Below are 17,980 nucleotides of genomic sequence, written 5' to 3'. Positions count from 1 at the left end.
TAACTCAAGAACAATACATGATAGAAACGTTATACTTGCACCACAGGTTCCCCCTACAGAGTAGATAGATTTATAGATTTTGGAGCACCTTGCTGCATAAATTTGCATATTGATGATAAAACTGATTTTCTTTAAACTATGTTTTAACATAGTTCATGGGTCATTTTAACATCGCCCATATTTCTTGTGAAGTAGTCTATGTTGACATAGAAATATTTGTGAATAAATGCATTGATTTGCTTAATTAATGCACTCATTAGCATTAGCGGTTATGTTTAGTGTATCATAGTTTTGATAGCGCGGGGAATCCTGAGATTCCTCATAAATTCCTAATAATTAACCTCGAGCTTCTCCTAATACATTGTAATCACGTGCAGCCTCAGAGCGCTGCAGGGTCACGTGGTGTAGTCAACTACCAGCAACTCACTACCGCCGACAGAGAGAGAGAAGAGAGAGAAGAGGGAGAGAGAATCGAGGACCGAGGTGTGACAGCCTGCAGATGAGTCTCTACTCCAAACGGTAAGACGATAGATTTATGTTATTCAGCGAAGCCTATCCACAGGTCTCGTAAATGAAGGGGCAGAATGTGTGGTATTATTTATCAGGTGCGGTGTTCACTGCTGAAAAATGCCGGTAGTGCAGTCCTTGAAACCTTTTTGAAGAGTCATAGCTGCCGCAACTAACGCTGTCAGTCCTATTTGTTCTTTAAGTGTGGTGATAATAGCGGATGGCAGCGATAGTATGGGTCAGTAGACAAGAATGTGCCTTATCACAAGGGTAAACCGGTCATTTACTACTATTTATGACATGTTGCTGCTTATCAATTTGTAGTCAATCTCACATCTATTGCCTTTAGTCAAAATGAAACCCTCCCGCCGGCAGCTGTGGTGGAAAGCCCCGTGGGACTCCTGTACGGTGTCCCCAAACGTCCCATAGGCCTTATGGGGAAAAAATACATTTTACATATAGCCTACTTGAGAATATGTTTAGAAGTATGATTTGAAAACAGACAAAAGAATGGCCCAAAATGTATTTGTACATATAGATATTGAGTATACTACATTTTTGAGTAGCCAGAATATATTTTGGATAGCCTATACTTGCAGATATGTTATAGAGAAAATGTATTTCCAGTGTCTAAAATATATTTCGAATTAAAGTCATCTACAGGTGTACATCTGCAAACTGCATGTTTTGTCCAGTGTCCAACATAACTGTCATCTACAGGTGCAACAACTACATTTTTTGTATATGTTGAACAAACCTACTGTACAGTATGTGAAGTGTCTTTTTTGCAGTATGGGGTAGCTGGTTCAGATCTTGTCATTCTCAACCATGTGGCCTATAGAGGCCCAAGAGTCTGCAGGTTTACATCCAGCCAAACACTACAGCAGCTAATTTGATTAATTAGCACACCTCCAATCAGAGTGGAGAAACTGATCAGTGGAATCAGCTGGTGTCATGATTGGTTTAAATGAACACCTTCAGACTCTTGGGCCTCAGGTTTAGGGCTACACAGTTGAGGACCACTGGTTTAAACAGAGAAGCACGTTGGACACTTGGACCTGGTGACCAGGGGAAACGTGCTGAGCGGGAAAGCCAGATTTGTCCTAATCTTGTAAACAGGATTAACGCCTCTCAAGGTCCTCTCATCCCAGAGAGAGTGAGAGAGAGTCATGGGTGCTAACTGGCTGTGCTGTGTTTGCATCATGCAAACTAACATTTTCTGATGCACCAATGTTGATTGATTGATCAGTATTGACAGCCCCAAAACACAAGAAGACTACGTTGTAGGGTTTGAGTCAGCATTATTTTTTGGCTTCATCATACTGTATTCTAGGACAGTGATTCTCAACCTTTTTCATATCAAGGACCTCAAATTTAGTATACATTAGGGCCACGGATGAGATTTTGTCTCTCGGACCCAAATCTGAGAGTATTTTTATTGTTAGATGTGATTTTGTTCAGAATTCCATCACTATCTGTAATGTAGGTAGACAGATAACAGTGAAACTATGATCAAAATAATCATTCTTCTACATTCTCTAATTGTACTAACTTCTTGTAAATGAAATAATGGTGAAGTTTAACAATTCATCAATTTGCTGGGGACCCCCTGCAACCCCCTCAAGGACCCCTGGTGGTCCCCTGGACCCCACGCTGAGAACTGCTGTTGTAGGAGGCAGCTAGAGGTTATTGTCTCAACATGAAGCTCTAAGCGATCAGCTCACCTCACTCTGATGCTAGTGAACGAAGAAAAGGTGGGCGGATAGTGATCATAAAATTATATCACCTTACCAACAAAGCAGAGGCTTGTTCAGAAATGAAAGTTAAAGTACGTCTTCCTTTAGTGAATCAATTCAAAAGGTAACGCCCTTTACTCTATCTTTAATTGGTGTAGCCTAAGTGTAACTTTGAGCTGCAACAATTGGCTCTATTACAAAGAAAACACATAAATATCTTATATTCTTCTATATTCAATATATTCCTCTACATATATGCATCAAAAAACGTTGATTATATAACCATAGCGATTAGATGATTTTATATTGGTCCTTATATGTCAACAATATTGTTTACCAGGCACCAATATAAAACCATATAATCAGTGGGGGGGCATACAGTACATCATCATACTATAACGTTATCCAGACTTCATTTGCAGCACTGCAGGTGTAGGAAAATCTCCTGAAGGTCCTGTGCAGGAACAGATCCAGAGGCCCCCAGTTTGAAGTGCTGTGGTACTCGGGGCTTTTTACTAAATTTGGTGTGGTGTGTAGTTCATCCAGACAGTGTGTAGTCAGCTTAAACGTCTCTCACCAGAGAGATCTGTTGTACTGGGCGGCTATCACGGCTGATGCCAGTCATCTGACTAGAAACTTCTGCTTTGTCCATAAAATGAGCGTGACACTGCACTTTGACTCTGTACTGTACTGTGGTACAATAGGGAAAAACCCAAAACATGCAGGAACACAGTATTACACAGTATTATACAGTTATAGTAGAGTTATTGCAGCAGCTTTAATTTGGAGTCGTATCGTGTCAGTTATCATTCGGTTACAGTTAATTCTCGTTCCAGCAGAAGTTTCATGCTCCTCTATCACATTGTGTTCACCTGTAGCTGGGGCTGGACGATATGGTTGAAATATCACGATAATCATAAGGATTTTTTTCAATATCGATATATCTCATGGCTCGCGTATGCAAAACTACATGTTAAATAATCAAATTAATGTTCATCCTATTAACATTGATTTTTTTTTATTGTTATCATCAATTTAAACAACAGAACTGTGTGTCACAGTATCCTAAAATCACCATATCGTGACGATACAATTCCACTGAAAGACGATAAACGATAATATTGAATTATCGCCCAGCCCTACCTGCAGTTGTATTGAGTTCTCCATGGAGAAGTTTCCAGAACAGAGGATGGAGGTGACGGGAGGCCAGCAGTCGCTCAGAGGGGGTTATGTAAGCGTTTTACAGCTCAGGCCGGGGGGTAATTTTCCCTCATAGTGTTTGTGCTCAGCTGGGAAGGGGTTACAAAGGCCGCAGGAGTCGTGGTGCATGGCATTAGGAGGAGGGTGGCCAAGGAGGAGAGGGTTGGGGAGAGAGGGCCGCCGCCTCAGCCTGGCAGCCCCAGACCTAGACCCCAGTCCTCCTGTTGGATCCGGCCTGAGGTGACATGGAGCTGGCAGGGAGGTTTCCTGTAGCCAGAGCGGCTGCAGAGCAGGAGGACCAGCAGCTGCACCTGAAGTCCTCCTGGACTCTGGTGAGTTAGGATTCAGGATAGACTGCCATTTGAATATCCAGAGTAAGTTATGTTGGGTTTGTTCTGTGCAGTGTGGCTCTATTAGAATGAAAACTTCTGTGACTTGGAAACTTTAGATATAATGTGCTCCGTTTGTTGTATTGTGTTCTTAGTATGTTCTGTCTATAGCTGGGCTAGTGATTGGTATTTTGCAGAATGTTTTTTTCCTCTACTATCCTTTAAAATCCAGTTCATAAGAATTTAGTTGGTGCAATAGGCCACTCTTGGAGACTGATTGGTTTCAAAGTCCAACCAGCTGGTATGCAGCTCAGATTCAGCCATTGTAAACCATTGTTCTCTCCATTGTAAGGTGCTTATCCAATCTTATTGTTGAGTTGCTGTACTTGAGGAAATATTCTGTTTTACTTTCATTTCTCAGTCTGTGTGGTAGGCCTTGATCTATGGGAGGAAATGTGTGTGTCAGTCTGTGTTTATATGAGCATCTCACTGGCTGGGGGGAGGTGTGGAGTTAGAGAGAAGCAGACGGAGGGGGCTAAGCTGCAAGCCTGCCATTTGTGCTCCATGTTCCTCTTTCTTTCTCTGTCCAGTGCTCTGCTTATTTTTCCCAGTTCCTTCCTCTCACTTTCTACCCCACTTAGCGTTTACCTCTCTCTCTCTCTCTCTCTCGCTCTCGCTCTCTCTCTCTCCCTCTCTCTCCCTCTCTCTCCCTCTCTCAGATATCATCCCATCATTTGATATTTCACTGAAACAGTGTTTGACAATAATTACAGATGAGATGCCCAGCCAAAGCTATCACTCAAAATTTTGATGCTCCTAGTGATGATTAGCAGTGAGCTTGTCCTGTAGGGGATGAATGAACTGAACGTATCTAAATAACACCAATCCATTAAAAGAACCAGACGCATTAATGACTGAGTGAAGATCGGATGGCATAGTGGCCTAGTGTTTAGAGACAGAGTCCCATAAGTGGAATCACAGGTTTGATATCAGAAAACGGGCAGTGCGTGCCGATGTTGAAGAGGAGAGGTCCTTGAGAAAGACATTAAACACCTAACTGCCTTCTCATTGTCAGGTTCTTTGGATAAGAGCATCAACTAAATCCAAAAATGTAAAATGGAAGTCTTTACACCGATGTGATCGCACCCTGTACATCACAGACATCTGTTACAGCAAATTATTCTGACTGGCCTGAAAAGTATCGCGTTCAACCAAACTCGTCTAAATATGCAGTGACTATTGGCTGTTTTTATCAGTGGAATCTATAGTACTGTGCCTCTGTATACTGTGTAACTAGCCCAGCTCTTATACACATACTATACAGTAGTGTATGTGTGACTGGCTGACACAAGGGCACGGCTAAGCCCTTATTTGTCTCCAAACTGTGTAGGACAGCAGATAAATGTAAATATCTGCTGAGGCTGTGGCTAACATCGGTAGTGCTGTCAGATTATTAAAACGACTGTTAAAATGGGAAAGTGCATATTAGGCTCACTATGGCATTGGAAGCTCCTGGGGAACAGAAGACAGGGTGATTTTTTTTCTTGTTCACGAGAAAGGGTAGCTGACTTTTCCAGAGAGCAGACTGTGATAATGAGGGAAATATTTCAGCTCATCTTCATGACAGAATGAGGTCTTTCTCTCTTTATCTTTTCATTTCTCTGCGTGGAACATTATATCATTTTCCTGGCTCCGTCTTCATGGTGCAAAATTCTTCTTTCTTAGACTGTGAAACATGTATTATGTTGTCTGAAGCATCAGCCGAGCAAAAGCTAAATGACTTTAATTTAAACAGTAAATTATAGCTTTGCACTAGTCCCACTTTTCTTCCGACTGAACTGGGTGAATGTTACTGGGATTGGATCACTGTAGTCAGTCTGGTAGCAAGTCTCTGTAGCCATTAGGCGAATCAAAATTTTTATGTGCTTCACTTGTACACTGCTAACTTGACGTTAAATGCTAAGAGCCTCATCATCAGCCTCATCGTTCAAGAAAACCTGAAAATTTGAAGATGAAAAAATTCTGAAATTTACAGGCTCCCCTTTTGAAAATTTACTTTTAAAAGGTAGTTAACTCTTCTCCTTCCCCTTAGTCTTGTTAACCTCCGTAATTTAATCTGCAGCCATAAAATACTTTTCAGTATCTTGAGAAGCATAATTGTATTGTGTATGTGCCATCACACCACCTTATCTATTAAGTTTTTTTTTTTCTGAACTGGTGCCACTGCAATCAAATTGCAAAGATGATAGGCTTTTGAGTTGGAATTTATCTTGCATAAATGAATCAGTAATAACCCGGAAATGTCCTGTAAAAAGATTTCCTGAAAACAGTGGCAATCCTGATTCTAAACAACAATTGACAAGGTAGCAAACAAATCACAACTTCAACTACTAATTTCTTCCCTCTTGTAGTCAATATGAGCTCTATCTCTCTACCTCATCTAGACTTTTCTGAACACGTTATCTATCATTTCTTGTTTTAGCCTCTGACTCTCCATATGTTGACCTGATAGCTGTGACTGGATACTCTAGAGCACCTGTAGTGCTGTACTATAACCCTGTGCAAGGATAGATAAACCACTCTAGCATGATTGATTAATGCTGATTTGCTGATTTAACAATGAATGGCTGTCAAATGATTTGTAGTTTGTCCTCCTTAGATCTAGGGATATGGCTGTTGCAGTGGAGGACACTCAATCCTACTCTACTTTCTTTGTGTGACCCAGATCAAAATCAGCTGCAGTGAGTGAAGGCTGTTTACAGCATGTATTTACACAGTTCTAATAAACTTTGAGAAGCTGTAATACTGTAGAAGTGTGGTTCATAATACAGGCTAATGCTTGCATTCAAAGCCTTTTTTGGGGTTAGAAAAGGATTTAGATATTTCTGTGCTCTGATACTAGGTCAGGACAACATATTCTCAATGGAGCTAAACTTAAGCTTTTACGGCATCTTTTTTTGGGTTCATTGTTGGTTTGTCATTAGTGTACTGTTTGATATATTGTGGACTCCTTGTCAGGGAAGAATTAAGAGCCAAGAAGATGAAAACCCTCCTGAAACAACAGCTCCTTTTAATTCAGAGTTAAGTGTCATCTTTTCACCACCTGCCTTGATGATATCATGCACCGTCATCTGAATTAAAGATGAGAGATCAGCACGACATGCACAGACAGAGAGTTAGCCCAGCAGGAGACGGTGACTAACGGGGACAGAGACAAACACAAACACAGAGACAGACTCTTACCCACACTGTCTGCTGTGGTCTGGTCTGCAGTAGCAGTACTGCTGCAGTGGAGGGCCTGATTTAAGCCTTGATCGGCCCAGGACTCTTTTCAGGGAAAATGGGACAGAGCCACTGTGTTTAGGGACCAGCTTGCTTTTCTGTTGTAGACTATTCTGAACAACAGGAGCGCTTACTATTGGGACAGTGGCCTAGTAACAAGCAAAAAAGAACAGCATGGTTTTATACTGCAGTTCATTCAAGTAAAGAACCCCTGTGTTTTAAAAACTTTCTTTGTCTGAAGGATTGCGCCTGTGTTTGCTTTGGAAGGGAATTGCAGCGTGAACCTGATAAACACAGGCTTGGAACGCAGATGAACAGGATTACTTAGTGGAATATTGTTGTTAAATTACTTAATGATGGTTATTTTTTGTGTCGACAGGTGGACACGATGAACTACGTGGGGCAGCTGGCGGGCCAGGTGCTGGTAACGGTGAAGGAACTGTACAAGGGCATCAACCAGGCCACTCTGTCCGGCTGCATCGATGTGGTCGTGGTCCGGCAGCCCGACGGGACGTTCCAGTGCTCCCCTTTCCACGTACGCTTCGGAAAACTGGGGGTGCTGCGCTCCAGGGAGAAAGTGGTGAGTGCACACATAACTCAGAGGGAGAGTTACAGACGTGCAGCTGTGTCTTTGTGCACGTGCCTGCATGATTGTCTAAAATGATAATCTGAATTATTTGACTTTATGTCGTGATCACAATTTTTAATCATTATGATTTTTTGACTGTACTTTTTGAATCTAAAGTGGGTGTTCTGTGTGAAATGTTTCAGCTTTGACAATGTTCTAATATTCTGTGATTCTATGGATTGTGGGAGCTAAAATCGTGATATACAATTATATATGATTTTATTAAAAAAGCCCTTAATAAAGCCCTAATGAGTGTCCATCTCAAAATGGCTCTTTATTGCAATGGCAACACTGTGCAATGGCACTCTACAAGCAGGATTCTGGTCTTCATACTCAGTAAAATGCATTAAAATGTGGGATACCGAGTAGGGCGCGTACCATTTGGCTCAGGCCTTCCCGCAGCGACCCGGGTTCGAATCCGACCCGTGGTCCTTTGCTGCATGTCCTCCCCCCGCTCTCTCTCCCATACCTTCCTGTCTCTCTCTCACTAGATCTCTCAAATAAAGCATAAAATGCCAAAAATAAATCTTTAAAAAAAAAAAAATGTGGGATAACTGTAGGGAGGGAAAAGTAGGGAAACTGAACCAACTATTTCAAAGGGTTATGATGGAGCCAGACAATAAATGTTGTCCCTTCTTTATCTCTTCTCTCTAACTGCTCTCTCCTCAACTCCTTCCCTCTGAAGCACTCCAAACATTATCATCCACTCTCCACTCTCCGCCTCTCACAAGAACAGATTGTCCTTTCTCTCTATTTATAGATTCTGTATAGTTGGTAGCTGAGGACTAAGGTGGGATGCACACTCAGAAGCTCAATTTAGCCTGACCTTTCCGACTTGAAAAGAAAGATTTATCCCTTTCAACAAAGGGTCTTAAATAAGAACCTTATCTTTCTTGAGCTTACAGGATAGCCGGACAGTGCCAGAAGTAGAGTCTGCTTGTGAGACAAGAGGATTTAAGTGACTTTTTAAATAATGTGGGTAAAAGGATCTTTTTCATCGTTGAGGAACCAAGCAGGTGAAAACAAAGATTGAAACCTTGTCTTCATTTCATATGAATCCTGTGTTTTTTTTTCAGTAGATTGTTTTAGTTTCATTTCTTAACCTTTTGATAGTGTAAAGATGGCAGGAAATTGTTTGTGTGCACACAGCTCATGTCTGTATTTTTGGTGTTTCTTTTTTGTTCTTTCTTTTTTTTTTTACAAACTAATTCAACCCAGTTACCCCAGTGCTGAGTTGAAGCGTTTGAAAAGTTTGTTTGCTTCAGGGATTGAAGTGGTGGCTTATGCGAGTAAGCAAAACAGCAGCCCTCCGTACAAGCTGTGCGCTGTTTACTTTATGGCTTAACTCTAATGCTGCCAGGTAAATTTGTGGCCCAGTTTTCATCCATGAACCATGGTGTGGAGACATACGTATGGTGTTCTCCTCTGTAAACAAACCCCATTGAAAACCTGTTAAAAGGTCAACTTAGGTGATCAGGTAGATAGCACCTTTGTGAATAAAAACATGTTGTTTGACTCTGCAGATTGACATTGAGATCAATGGGGAACCTGTAGATCTACACATGAAGCTCGGAGACAATGGAGAGGCCTTCTTTGTCCAGGAGACAGAGCAGCACAATGTGAGTATTGAACTGTGATGAAAGAATTTAATGTTGAATTTCAGTAAAATGTGTCTTCCAGTACAGATTAATTCATTGCGATAATGACTTAAACCAATTCTTTGACCAGCTAAAGCTCTTCCTTAACGATCCTTTCTGTGTTTTTTTTACCCCATCACAGGAGATCGTCCCAGCCCACCTCGTGACCTCACCCATCCCTACAGAAGAGACTCTGTTCAGGAGCAGGGAGCCCAGGTGTGGGGGACCAGCAGTGGAGAGCGGTCAGCCTCAGGGTTCGGAGGACCCGGCCTCAGGCAGCCACCAGCCCAGCTCCAACACGGCCGGCAAGAAGAAGAAGAGGCGCAGGAGGAAGCACAAGGCCGACCCCCGCAAGGAGGAGCAGGCCACACCTGTAGGTCCTGAGCTAGAGTTGTGTGAGCTTAGTTCAGACGAGGAGCACAACGCACACAATGGAAGGTAAATGGACCGGCTCAGTTTGAGAGCTGAATTTCAATAGTGTTTATTACATCTGTTGCTGTAACCTTGTTTATTTTATGCCTTTCCCATACTCAGAGCATCCTCACTCCCCACAACGAAGGACAGTATGGAGCACAAGCAGCATTCCCCCCTCACCGCCCTGGAATGGGACAGCTACCCTTTCTCTGACGGAGACTGGTCCCCCTCCACTGCGTATGGCCCACTTATTCTGTCCACTCAAATATTTACATAGCTCATGCAAGCAATAAGATTTTATTTCCCTCTGCTTTAGCAAAACAAACAGTGCAGAGTGTCGTAAAAAACAACGCACTCCCGCTAAGTGGTGAAAGCTGACTGAGAGGAGATGTGGTGTTTGCTTACAGCAGGGACCTGTCGGAGCCCATGTCGCCCAAGAGTGACTCCGAGCTGATGGTGAAGCCGACAGAGAGCATGCTCAGGGCCGACTCCCACATGCAGTGGAGCTGGGGAGAGTTTCCAGAATCCACCAGGGTATGGGCTCATATCCTCACTTAAACATTAATAAAAAACTTAGAAGACTTACAAGGAATTTTTGCAAAGGCGTGAATCTTTATACTATGTCTTACGCTGTTCTTATCTTCTTATCCAGGTCAGCAAGAAGGACAGATCAGAACCAAAGACGCTGACCATCACTCCCTCGGAGAGCACACATTTCCGGGTCATCTTCAGCTCAGAGGCCATGGAGGCAGAGTCGAGGGAAAAGGAGAGATCCATGGACTCTATCTGCACCATTGTCAAGCCACAGCCTCGGACCCCCAAACCTGATCCATGCTCCCCCAAACCCCAGCCCCCTAATGCCACATCAGAACCCAACTGTTCCATGTACAGCACAAGCATTGCTCAGCGTGAGCCAAGCCCCTCAGAACTAGAGTCCAGCAGCTTTATATGTGAGCCCTGTCCCAGTAAATCTGACCTCTGCAACAAACCTGTGCGTAAGACCAGGTGGACGTCCTCACCACCCAGTCGCAGGGAGAGCGGCTCTCCTGCCTGTGGGGCCGATTACATGCCTGGAGACGCGGCGGCGGCGGTGTGTCCCGACACGCCACCCTGCTCCAAAATCACAGACTCCCCCTCCGAGAGGAGAGGTACCCCTTCCTTCATACTCACAAAATGTGTTTTATTGTTTTACTATGAAGGCGTTTGATATTGTGTCATGTACATTACTTGAAGGACTTGCAGTATGGTTCAATTCTGTAGAATGAATGCCAAATTTGTTTTAGGAAAATATCTGTCCTTTTCAGTACAATAAATATCTTAAAAATGTCTTTGAAAAACAGATAGGAGGATGCAGATCTTCTTAGCTTCTGATGTTAAAGATAGTAGGGGTGGGTGCTCTATGGAAAAAGGGTCTTGAAACAAAAGAGACACATGACCTAATAGAATAAAGGATCTCTTCGTCCTCATTTTTAAGGAACGTGGGAAGGTTTTGAGTAAAGCCCTACAGTAGATAGTGTGATAATGATCTACACGTAGCGTTATGTGTGTAAGTGAATGTTAACAGGAAGGATGTGGCTTGTCATTTGGGCCAGAGTTCATGTTCTCAGTCTGGGGCTGCTCACTTACATGCAGAAGCTAAAGGAAAAGGAAGTGGAAAGTTCACATCAGCTGTTTGTCAATAGAAATCTTTTGTCTCCCTTTCACTAAGGCGTGAGGAAGAGGAGCCAACATCAGGGACCTGAAGATATTTACCTGGATGATCTGAATGCACTTGAACCTGATGTCGTTGCTCGGTACTTTCCTAAAAGGTACAAACACACACAATTAAGTCATATTATTATACTATTACCTCTCAAAACTCCCTTATTTCAGCAATAGCTTTACAGTTTACAGTCAGGAGTGTGTCTTTGAACCCAAATTTTGATGAAGCACCCTGTCTTGCAGTAGTGGCCAGACGCATTAGATACTTATTAGATACTTATTTAGATACACCATTAGATAATAGTGCAATATACTGTATAATAGGTTAATCACCTTTCTTGTATTTATTCCAAACAAACCACTTAAAATACATCACTTCCCTGGAAAGAGCTACCCACTATCAGGTGTTTAAAACAGAAACTGTAGCATGAATGATGAAAATGTCACAGATTATTACTTTGAATAATCTAATGAAAATCAAACATTCATATTACTTTTGTTAGGCAGAACTGACTAGGATACTGAGGCTAATGTTACAGTATTTCTGTTTGGTGGAGCAGTGTGGGAGGAACAGGCCGCAGCAGAATGTCTGTAAGCAGAAAGCACAGAAGTAGAGACAAAAAATTGGCGTCAGACTGCGCTTCAGGGGGCGAACAGAAGAGGCTCCATCTATTTATGTACATCAGTGATTTGGAAGGGGTCAGCTCTTTTCATGTGTGAAACTGTCCGTCTGTGTTTCAGTGAGTCAGAGCAGGTTCCCAAGCACTGGGTGGAGGTGGGGAGGCGCTCCGGTTCCCAGTCGCCTCAGTCTGTGGGGAGCGCAGCAGCAGACAGCGGCACCGAGTGTCTGTCAGACTCAGCTGGCGACCTGCCCGATGTCACCCTGTCACTCTGCGGGGGCGTCGGAGAGAACTCGGAGATTTCCAAAGGTAACAACACATCCACAGTGAGGAGAAAAAGGAAAAAATGTATACCGCACCCAATATAATGCAGCTCCCATCCCAGTTAATTAAACATTGCATTATTGCATTACATCGTGTGTGGTATACATTTTTTCCTTTTTTCCTCAAGTTGATTTCCTTCATACTAACCCTGATTGAAAAGTATTTTTACTGTATGGATGAACACATCCACAGTCCCACGGTCTACCTTATTGAATACTAAGGTTCCAGAAAGCTCAAATAAATCATAGTGTAACAGCAATCCTTGAACTTTTCCTAAAAAGCCTTAGTTAAAGGGGCATTAAATAATCTATGACAATCTGTCAGCCTCTCTTGATGACTAGATGACTACTAGAATTGCGACAACATTGATAGAACTTATCTTTTTTTCCAAAACAAAGTACGGGATAGAAAGTGAGTTGGAAAGCCAGAAATCTCAGCACCTGGCAAAGTAATTGCTGAGTCACTGGTATTAATCAACACCTTGCAGATATTATGGTCATTTTGTGCCAGGGGGCTGTAAACATCGTCCTTATTGCCCTTTTAAATGGGTTCCATATTTTATGTTTGTCATCCCCCTTCACATGCCGTTACATTATCCCCTGCAGAATAGTATTATTGATGTTATTTATCTAAAAATGGGTACAGAAGGTTCGTTTCATAATCAGCCTTTTGTTTGCTATTTATTGCAGAAAAATTCATGGAGCACATCATCACATATCACGAATTTGCTGAGAATCCAGCAATTATCGACAATCCCAACTTGGTGGTTAGAATTGCAAACAGGTGAGTCATCACACTCATTAATGCACATTCACTAAAACCGATGCACTCCAACATCACACCAGTTTACAGATGATTCATTGATATGCCATAACTATTTCAAGATAACACATTATACCAATAAAACTTCATTTTACAGATATTACAACTGGACGTTGGCAGCACCATTGATCCTTTGTATGCAGGCTTTTCAGAAGAACTTGCCAAAGGTATCCTCTGGACTAACTTTTTACAGCGTTTACAATGTACTGTGTAATGCATTTACATCTACACATTCAGTTCACTCACACATCATCATTTATCAATCATTCATCTGTGTGTCAGGCCACAGAGGAAGCCTGGGTGAAGGAGAAAATGCCGAAGAAGTCTGGGCGCTGGTGGTTCTGGAGAAAGAGCAGTGTGAAGCAGGTGCTGTACTGTCTGGTTTATGTTTTTTATTTAGTCTTTAGATAGCCTCTCTTGCATGTCTGTATTTATATTATAGTTCCTTTGTTTACTGTATATGATTGGTCCATGGGAATCCCATACTGTTTGTGTGGGTTTGCATTGTAAATGAGTCTAGGCAAATAAGGAACAGGTTGCTCAAATGCTTAAGTAACCATTATGTGCCTGTTCTGCATTATCATTAAATGTTTTCTTTAGCTATGGGAGGAGACTTTCATTACAACTTTTACTGTACATTGATTTTTAATACTTGACAAGAGATGATAACGATGGTTCTTCCTGTTTTCAGTCATCAGAGGCCAAGTTGGAGAGCCAGGAGTCGCTGAGCAGAGAGAGTCCTGCCCTCCACCAGGCCCCACAAACACAGTGAGTCAGCAACAAAGCCCTGTCTAGCTGACAACACTACACACTCACATCAACACGGGCACTGTTGGTTAAACATGGCCCACATGGCTGGATTAGTACGTTAGTCAGCGGGTCGTGGTGTCATCCTGCCTCATGACCTCGTCATTAATAATCCCAGACACTGAGGATTTGTTTTTCCCAGCTTGGAAAATTCTAGTTTAAACTCAGTGTCTGTGATTATTTACGATGGAGTCAGTTTCTATCTAACAGCAGAAGCCAATAACAAACATATTTCATCTTCACTGCAGACAAAGCAGCAGAGTTACAAGCAGATGTAACGGTCTACTGCCCTCTTGTGACTGTAAATGATTCTGCAAGTTGTTTTTTGTTGCTGTGGTTGACTATGAAGCACTAGTCTTAAACCATTATTCTATATATATAGAAATATAGCATACATGTTTTCACAATACCCTCTCATCGTTTGTAAAAGTAGACAACTTTTTGTCCATGTCTTGTTTTGGTCTAGTGCCTATTTTGACTCAGGCTTGTCGTGGTCTCAACCACTATGTTTCTTGCCTACCCAAAAAAAAAAAATTCAACCCATGTATGTAATGATCCTCTTCATTGATTTGTCAATTCCCATACATTGATTAGTTAGTACAGAGTCGATTTGCAGCTAGATCTAACTGTACTCAGTTTATTGCCTATTTTGGTGTTGGTCTTGAATAGGTGTCAACCTGCTTTGGACCTGGTCTTGACTCCAACTCTACTGAACCTGGTCTTGTAATTGACTTGACTTTACTAAGGTGGTCTTGTCTACAGCCAGTTGTAAAATTGTACGCTCTCCTGCAGGCAAAAGGCAGGAGAATCCTCCAGCGATGATGACTCTAAAGAACTGAATTCTGTGGCTCCTAATCTGGCGCTTACTGAGCGCGTGCAGACAGAAGGCCCGGCACCGGCTCCTGGTCCCTCCTACAAGAAGTCCCTCCGCCTCTCATCTGACCAGATAGTAAGCACTGATCACTGATGTTGTACCTGATAATGTGACGGAGATTGTTATCCGGCAGACTGGAGTTTAGGTATATAAACATTATAGGCAGAAATAATATTATTGGTTGAGTTAAACCTCAGTGGGCGGAGCCAAAGAGTTACGTTAGACCGAAGCTAACATTCCAAGTGACCAGAGTTCCTTCTTTGCCATTCAAGTTTGCAAGTTAGCTAACTTGCGCTCCAAAAAACAGTGGTTCTTTGGCTCCGCCCATTTGGGTAACTGAACACAACTGGACCAATGAGATTATATCTGCCTCCAGAGCAGCTCTGCCTCCGAGACATGTTGTGTGACTGAACACTCCAATCTCCTGTTATCTATCTGTCTCTTATCCTGTCTCTCCGCTCTCCCTCTCAGGCCAGCCTAAAGCTGAGGGAGGGGCCTAATGATGTCACCTTCAGCATTACCACACAGTACCAGGGGACGTGCCGCTGCGTGGGCACCATCTACCTGTGGAACTGGGACGACAAGGTTATCATCTCTGACATCGATGGCACCATCACCAAGTACGGGAGTTTAAATGCTTTCACCTTTTCAAATGTATGTTTGGTCTCAGGCAGTTACTCCACTGCCCACTTCTCAGGACGCTCAGCTGCTGAGAGAATTACACTTAATAATCTCTTAATCCCATTGCCACTATTTGAAATGGGAGGTCTGATAGTTAATTACATTCTGCCTAAGCATATTATCAAAGCTATCCCTCATAATGAATCATGTTGGACATGGCTTTCAAGTCATTTACTACCCTGATCATTTTCATTAGCTAATGAAATCATTATGGGTGGTGTAGCAAACTTGGAAATTAAGCTCTCTCATTACTCTTTTTTTTCCCAGGTCAGATGTGTTTGGTCAGATTCTACCTCAGCTTGGGAAAGACTGGACTCACCGAGGAATTGCTAAGCTTTACCACTCAGTGCATGAGTAAGCCTCAATACAGATGACATTCTGGTTTTCACGATACTGTTAGCATACAAGATGACAAACTAAATGACTGCTAAATGACAAACAGTCAATGCCAGAACCAGAGAAAATGAAGTGACTCCCATTAATTGAATGTCTGACTGCCACAGGAATGGTTACAAATTCCTGTACTGTTCGGCCCGAGCGATCGGCATGGCTGACATGACCAGAGGCTATCTGCACTGGGTGAACGACCGGGGCACCATCCTGCCCCAAGGGCCCCTCATGCTGTCCCCCAGCAGCCTCTTCTCTGCCTTCCATAGGTAAGAACTCGTATTACCCAAGCATTTGCTGTTTGAGGCTCTGAGTCATTTTAGAGCATCATTATTTGGGGGACTTATGGGGAAAATAAATTACAGGCATTTGGTAATCTAGGACTTTTATCAACCTATTGCTGACCAAGGATACTTGGCCAGCAATAACAAGATCAAAACCAGAGATCATCGACAGATCTCTGGTTTACAGTGGCCTGTAATTGAAACAATAACAGTCACATTTTTGCAACAGAGACAAGTTAGCTAGCTAATTACATTCAACAGAAACAGCTAGTGACGAGGTAATATATCACAGCTTTTTCATTTTCTTTCTTGGGTTGAGAACAAAATGTGACGCTTGCTTGTAGCACCGTCCTCCATTGTTGGACATTTGAAAATGCGAGATGGCCTGAAAGTGAGTTTTGAAAGCCAAAAATTACAGCATTTGATGAAGTAATCGTTGAGTCATTGGTATTGATCAACAACCTCATCAAACCTCCACAGATATATTATGGTTATTTTGTGCCATGGGACAGTAAAAGATTTTACTTGTTGCATCTTTAAAAATGGTCACAGGCCAGTCTTGGATAATTAAGCTCATTTTAAGAAGGAGACTGCAGAGCCAGCATAAGGTCAGAGGTTAAGCCTGTAATCCTTTCTTTTCAACTCTCTGTCAGGGAGGTCATAGAGAAAAAGCCTGAGAAGTTCAAGATCGAATGCCTCACAGACATCAGGAACCTGTTCCACCCAAACACTCATCCTTTCTACGCAGCCTTTGGCAACAGAGAGAGTGTAAGTGGCACATTTTGGCTTGTTTGTTTTGTTTCTTTTAAGCTTTTTAGCTTACTTGCACATTTTCTCTTCTTTTTGTGTCTTATTTTGCTTTATCACCATAGTCATCACTTCAGTGGTATTATCACTGTTTTATCACTGTGGAAATAAACTAAACTGAGTATTCCCAATTTTTCTGAAAAACCTAGGCCTAGCATCTGCGATTCATCGACCGCAGAGATATGAGCTTATGTTGAGTTGGATGTTATTGCTCTGAAAATGATCCTTTTTGCCTTTGTATCTAAGGATGTGTTTGCCTACAAGCAAGTGGGTGTGCCTGTGTGCCGGATATTCACAGTGAACCCCAAAGGAGAGCTCATCCTCGAGCAAGCCAAAGGCAATAAGACATCGTAAGTGTTGAACAATCTGAGGAGTCATTGTTTTTGTCTGTCAGATGTCTATCTCAGACAAAAGTTGTTGTTTTTTTTCATTTCCATCGTCTGTTTCTTCTCTTTGCAGGTACAGCCGGCTGAGTGAGCTAGTGGAGCATGTTTTTCCTTTACGGAGTAAGGAGCACAGTGCCACCTTTAGTTTCCCAGAATTCAGCTCTTTCTGTTTCTGGAGACAGCCAATCGCTGAGGTCTGTCTTGAGGAGCTGCTCTGATTCAAGCTAACTAGTCCAAACCTGTGGTATTATCAGGTGTAATGTATGGTACTGAAGCTAGTTCTGTTGCTAGCTTCTTACTTGTAGTATGATCTACAATGTAAGTTTTCAGTTCAGCACTTGAAATCAACTTAATATGGAGCAATAGCTTTTTGCAGAACAAGCTGAGTGTTATTCTATGATGACTGTGTGCACTGGCTTAAAACTGATGGTGTTTTTCTCAATGTCAGTTTTATAGGCCATAAGAAAAGTTGGATATTATCATTTTAGATGTACATTCCATCATAGTGAAAGTGTCTGGGATTATTGTCATGTTCCACTTTTCTTTGAGGGAGA

At 42.3% G+C, this 17,980-nt stretch overlaps 1 protein-coding gene across 1 annotated transcript; it reads left to right on the top strand.

The window, feature by feature from the left end:
- The first annotated feature begins 447 nt into the window (after positions 1-447).
- Positions 448-17,651, top strand: LOC139649287 (phosphatidate phosphatase LPIN2-like). Its single transcript, XM_071525645.1, has 20 exons — positions 448-519; positions 7,434-7,634; positions 9,206-9,301; positions 9,462-9,757; positions 9,854-9,970; positions 10,141-10,267; positions 10,386-10,881; positions 11,442-11,541; positions 12,176-12,363; positions 13,068-13,161; positions 13,298-13,367; positions 13,483-13,566; positions 13,892-13,968; positions 14,800-14,956; positions 15,353-15,501; positions 15,830-15,916; positions 16,066-16,218; positions 16,887-17,001; positions 17,287-17,390; positions 17,500-17,651. Exons 2-20 carry the CDS (start codon positions 7,443-7,445, stop codon positions 17,642-17,644), a joined length of 2,847 nt encoding a protein of 948 aa, XP_071381746.1. The 5' UTR covers positions 448-519; positions 7,434-7,442; the 3' UTR covers positions 17,645-17,651.
- Positions 17,652-17,980: the final 329 nt, after the last annotated feature.

This window comes from Centroberyx affinis, unplaced genomic scaffold (genome assembly GCF_046629955.1).
Source record: "Centroberyx affinis isolate AG114_WGS23_722 - 3 ecotype Tasmania unplaced genomic scaffold, CSIRO-AGI_Caff_v1 ptg000109l_1, whole genome shotgun sequence".
NCBI classification, from domain to species: domain Eukaryota; kingdom Metazoa; phylum Chordata; class Actinopteri; order Beryciformes; family Berycidae; genus Centroberyx; species Centroberyx affinis.
Note: the sequence above shows the minus strand (reverse complement) of the source record. Positions and strands in the feature narration are given on the sequence as shown.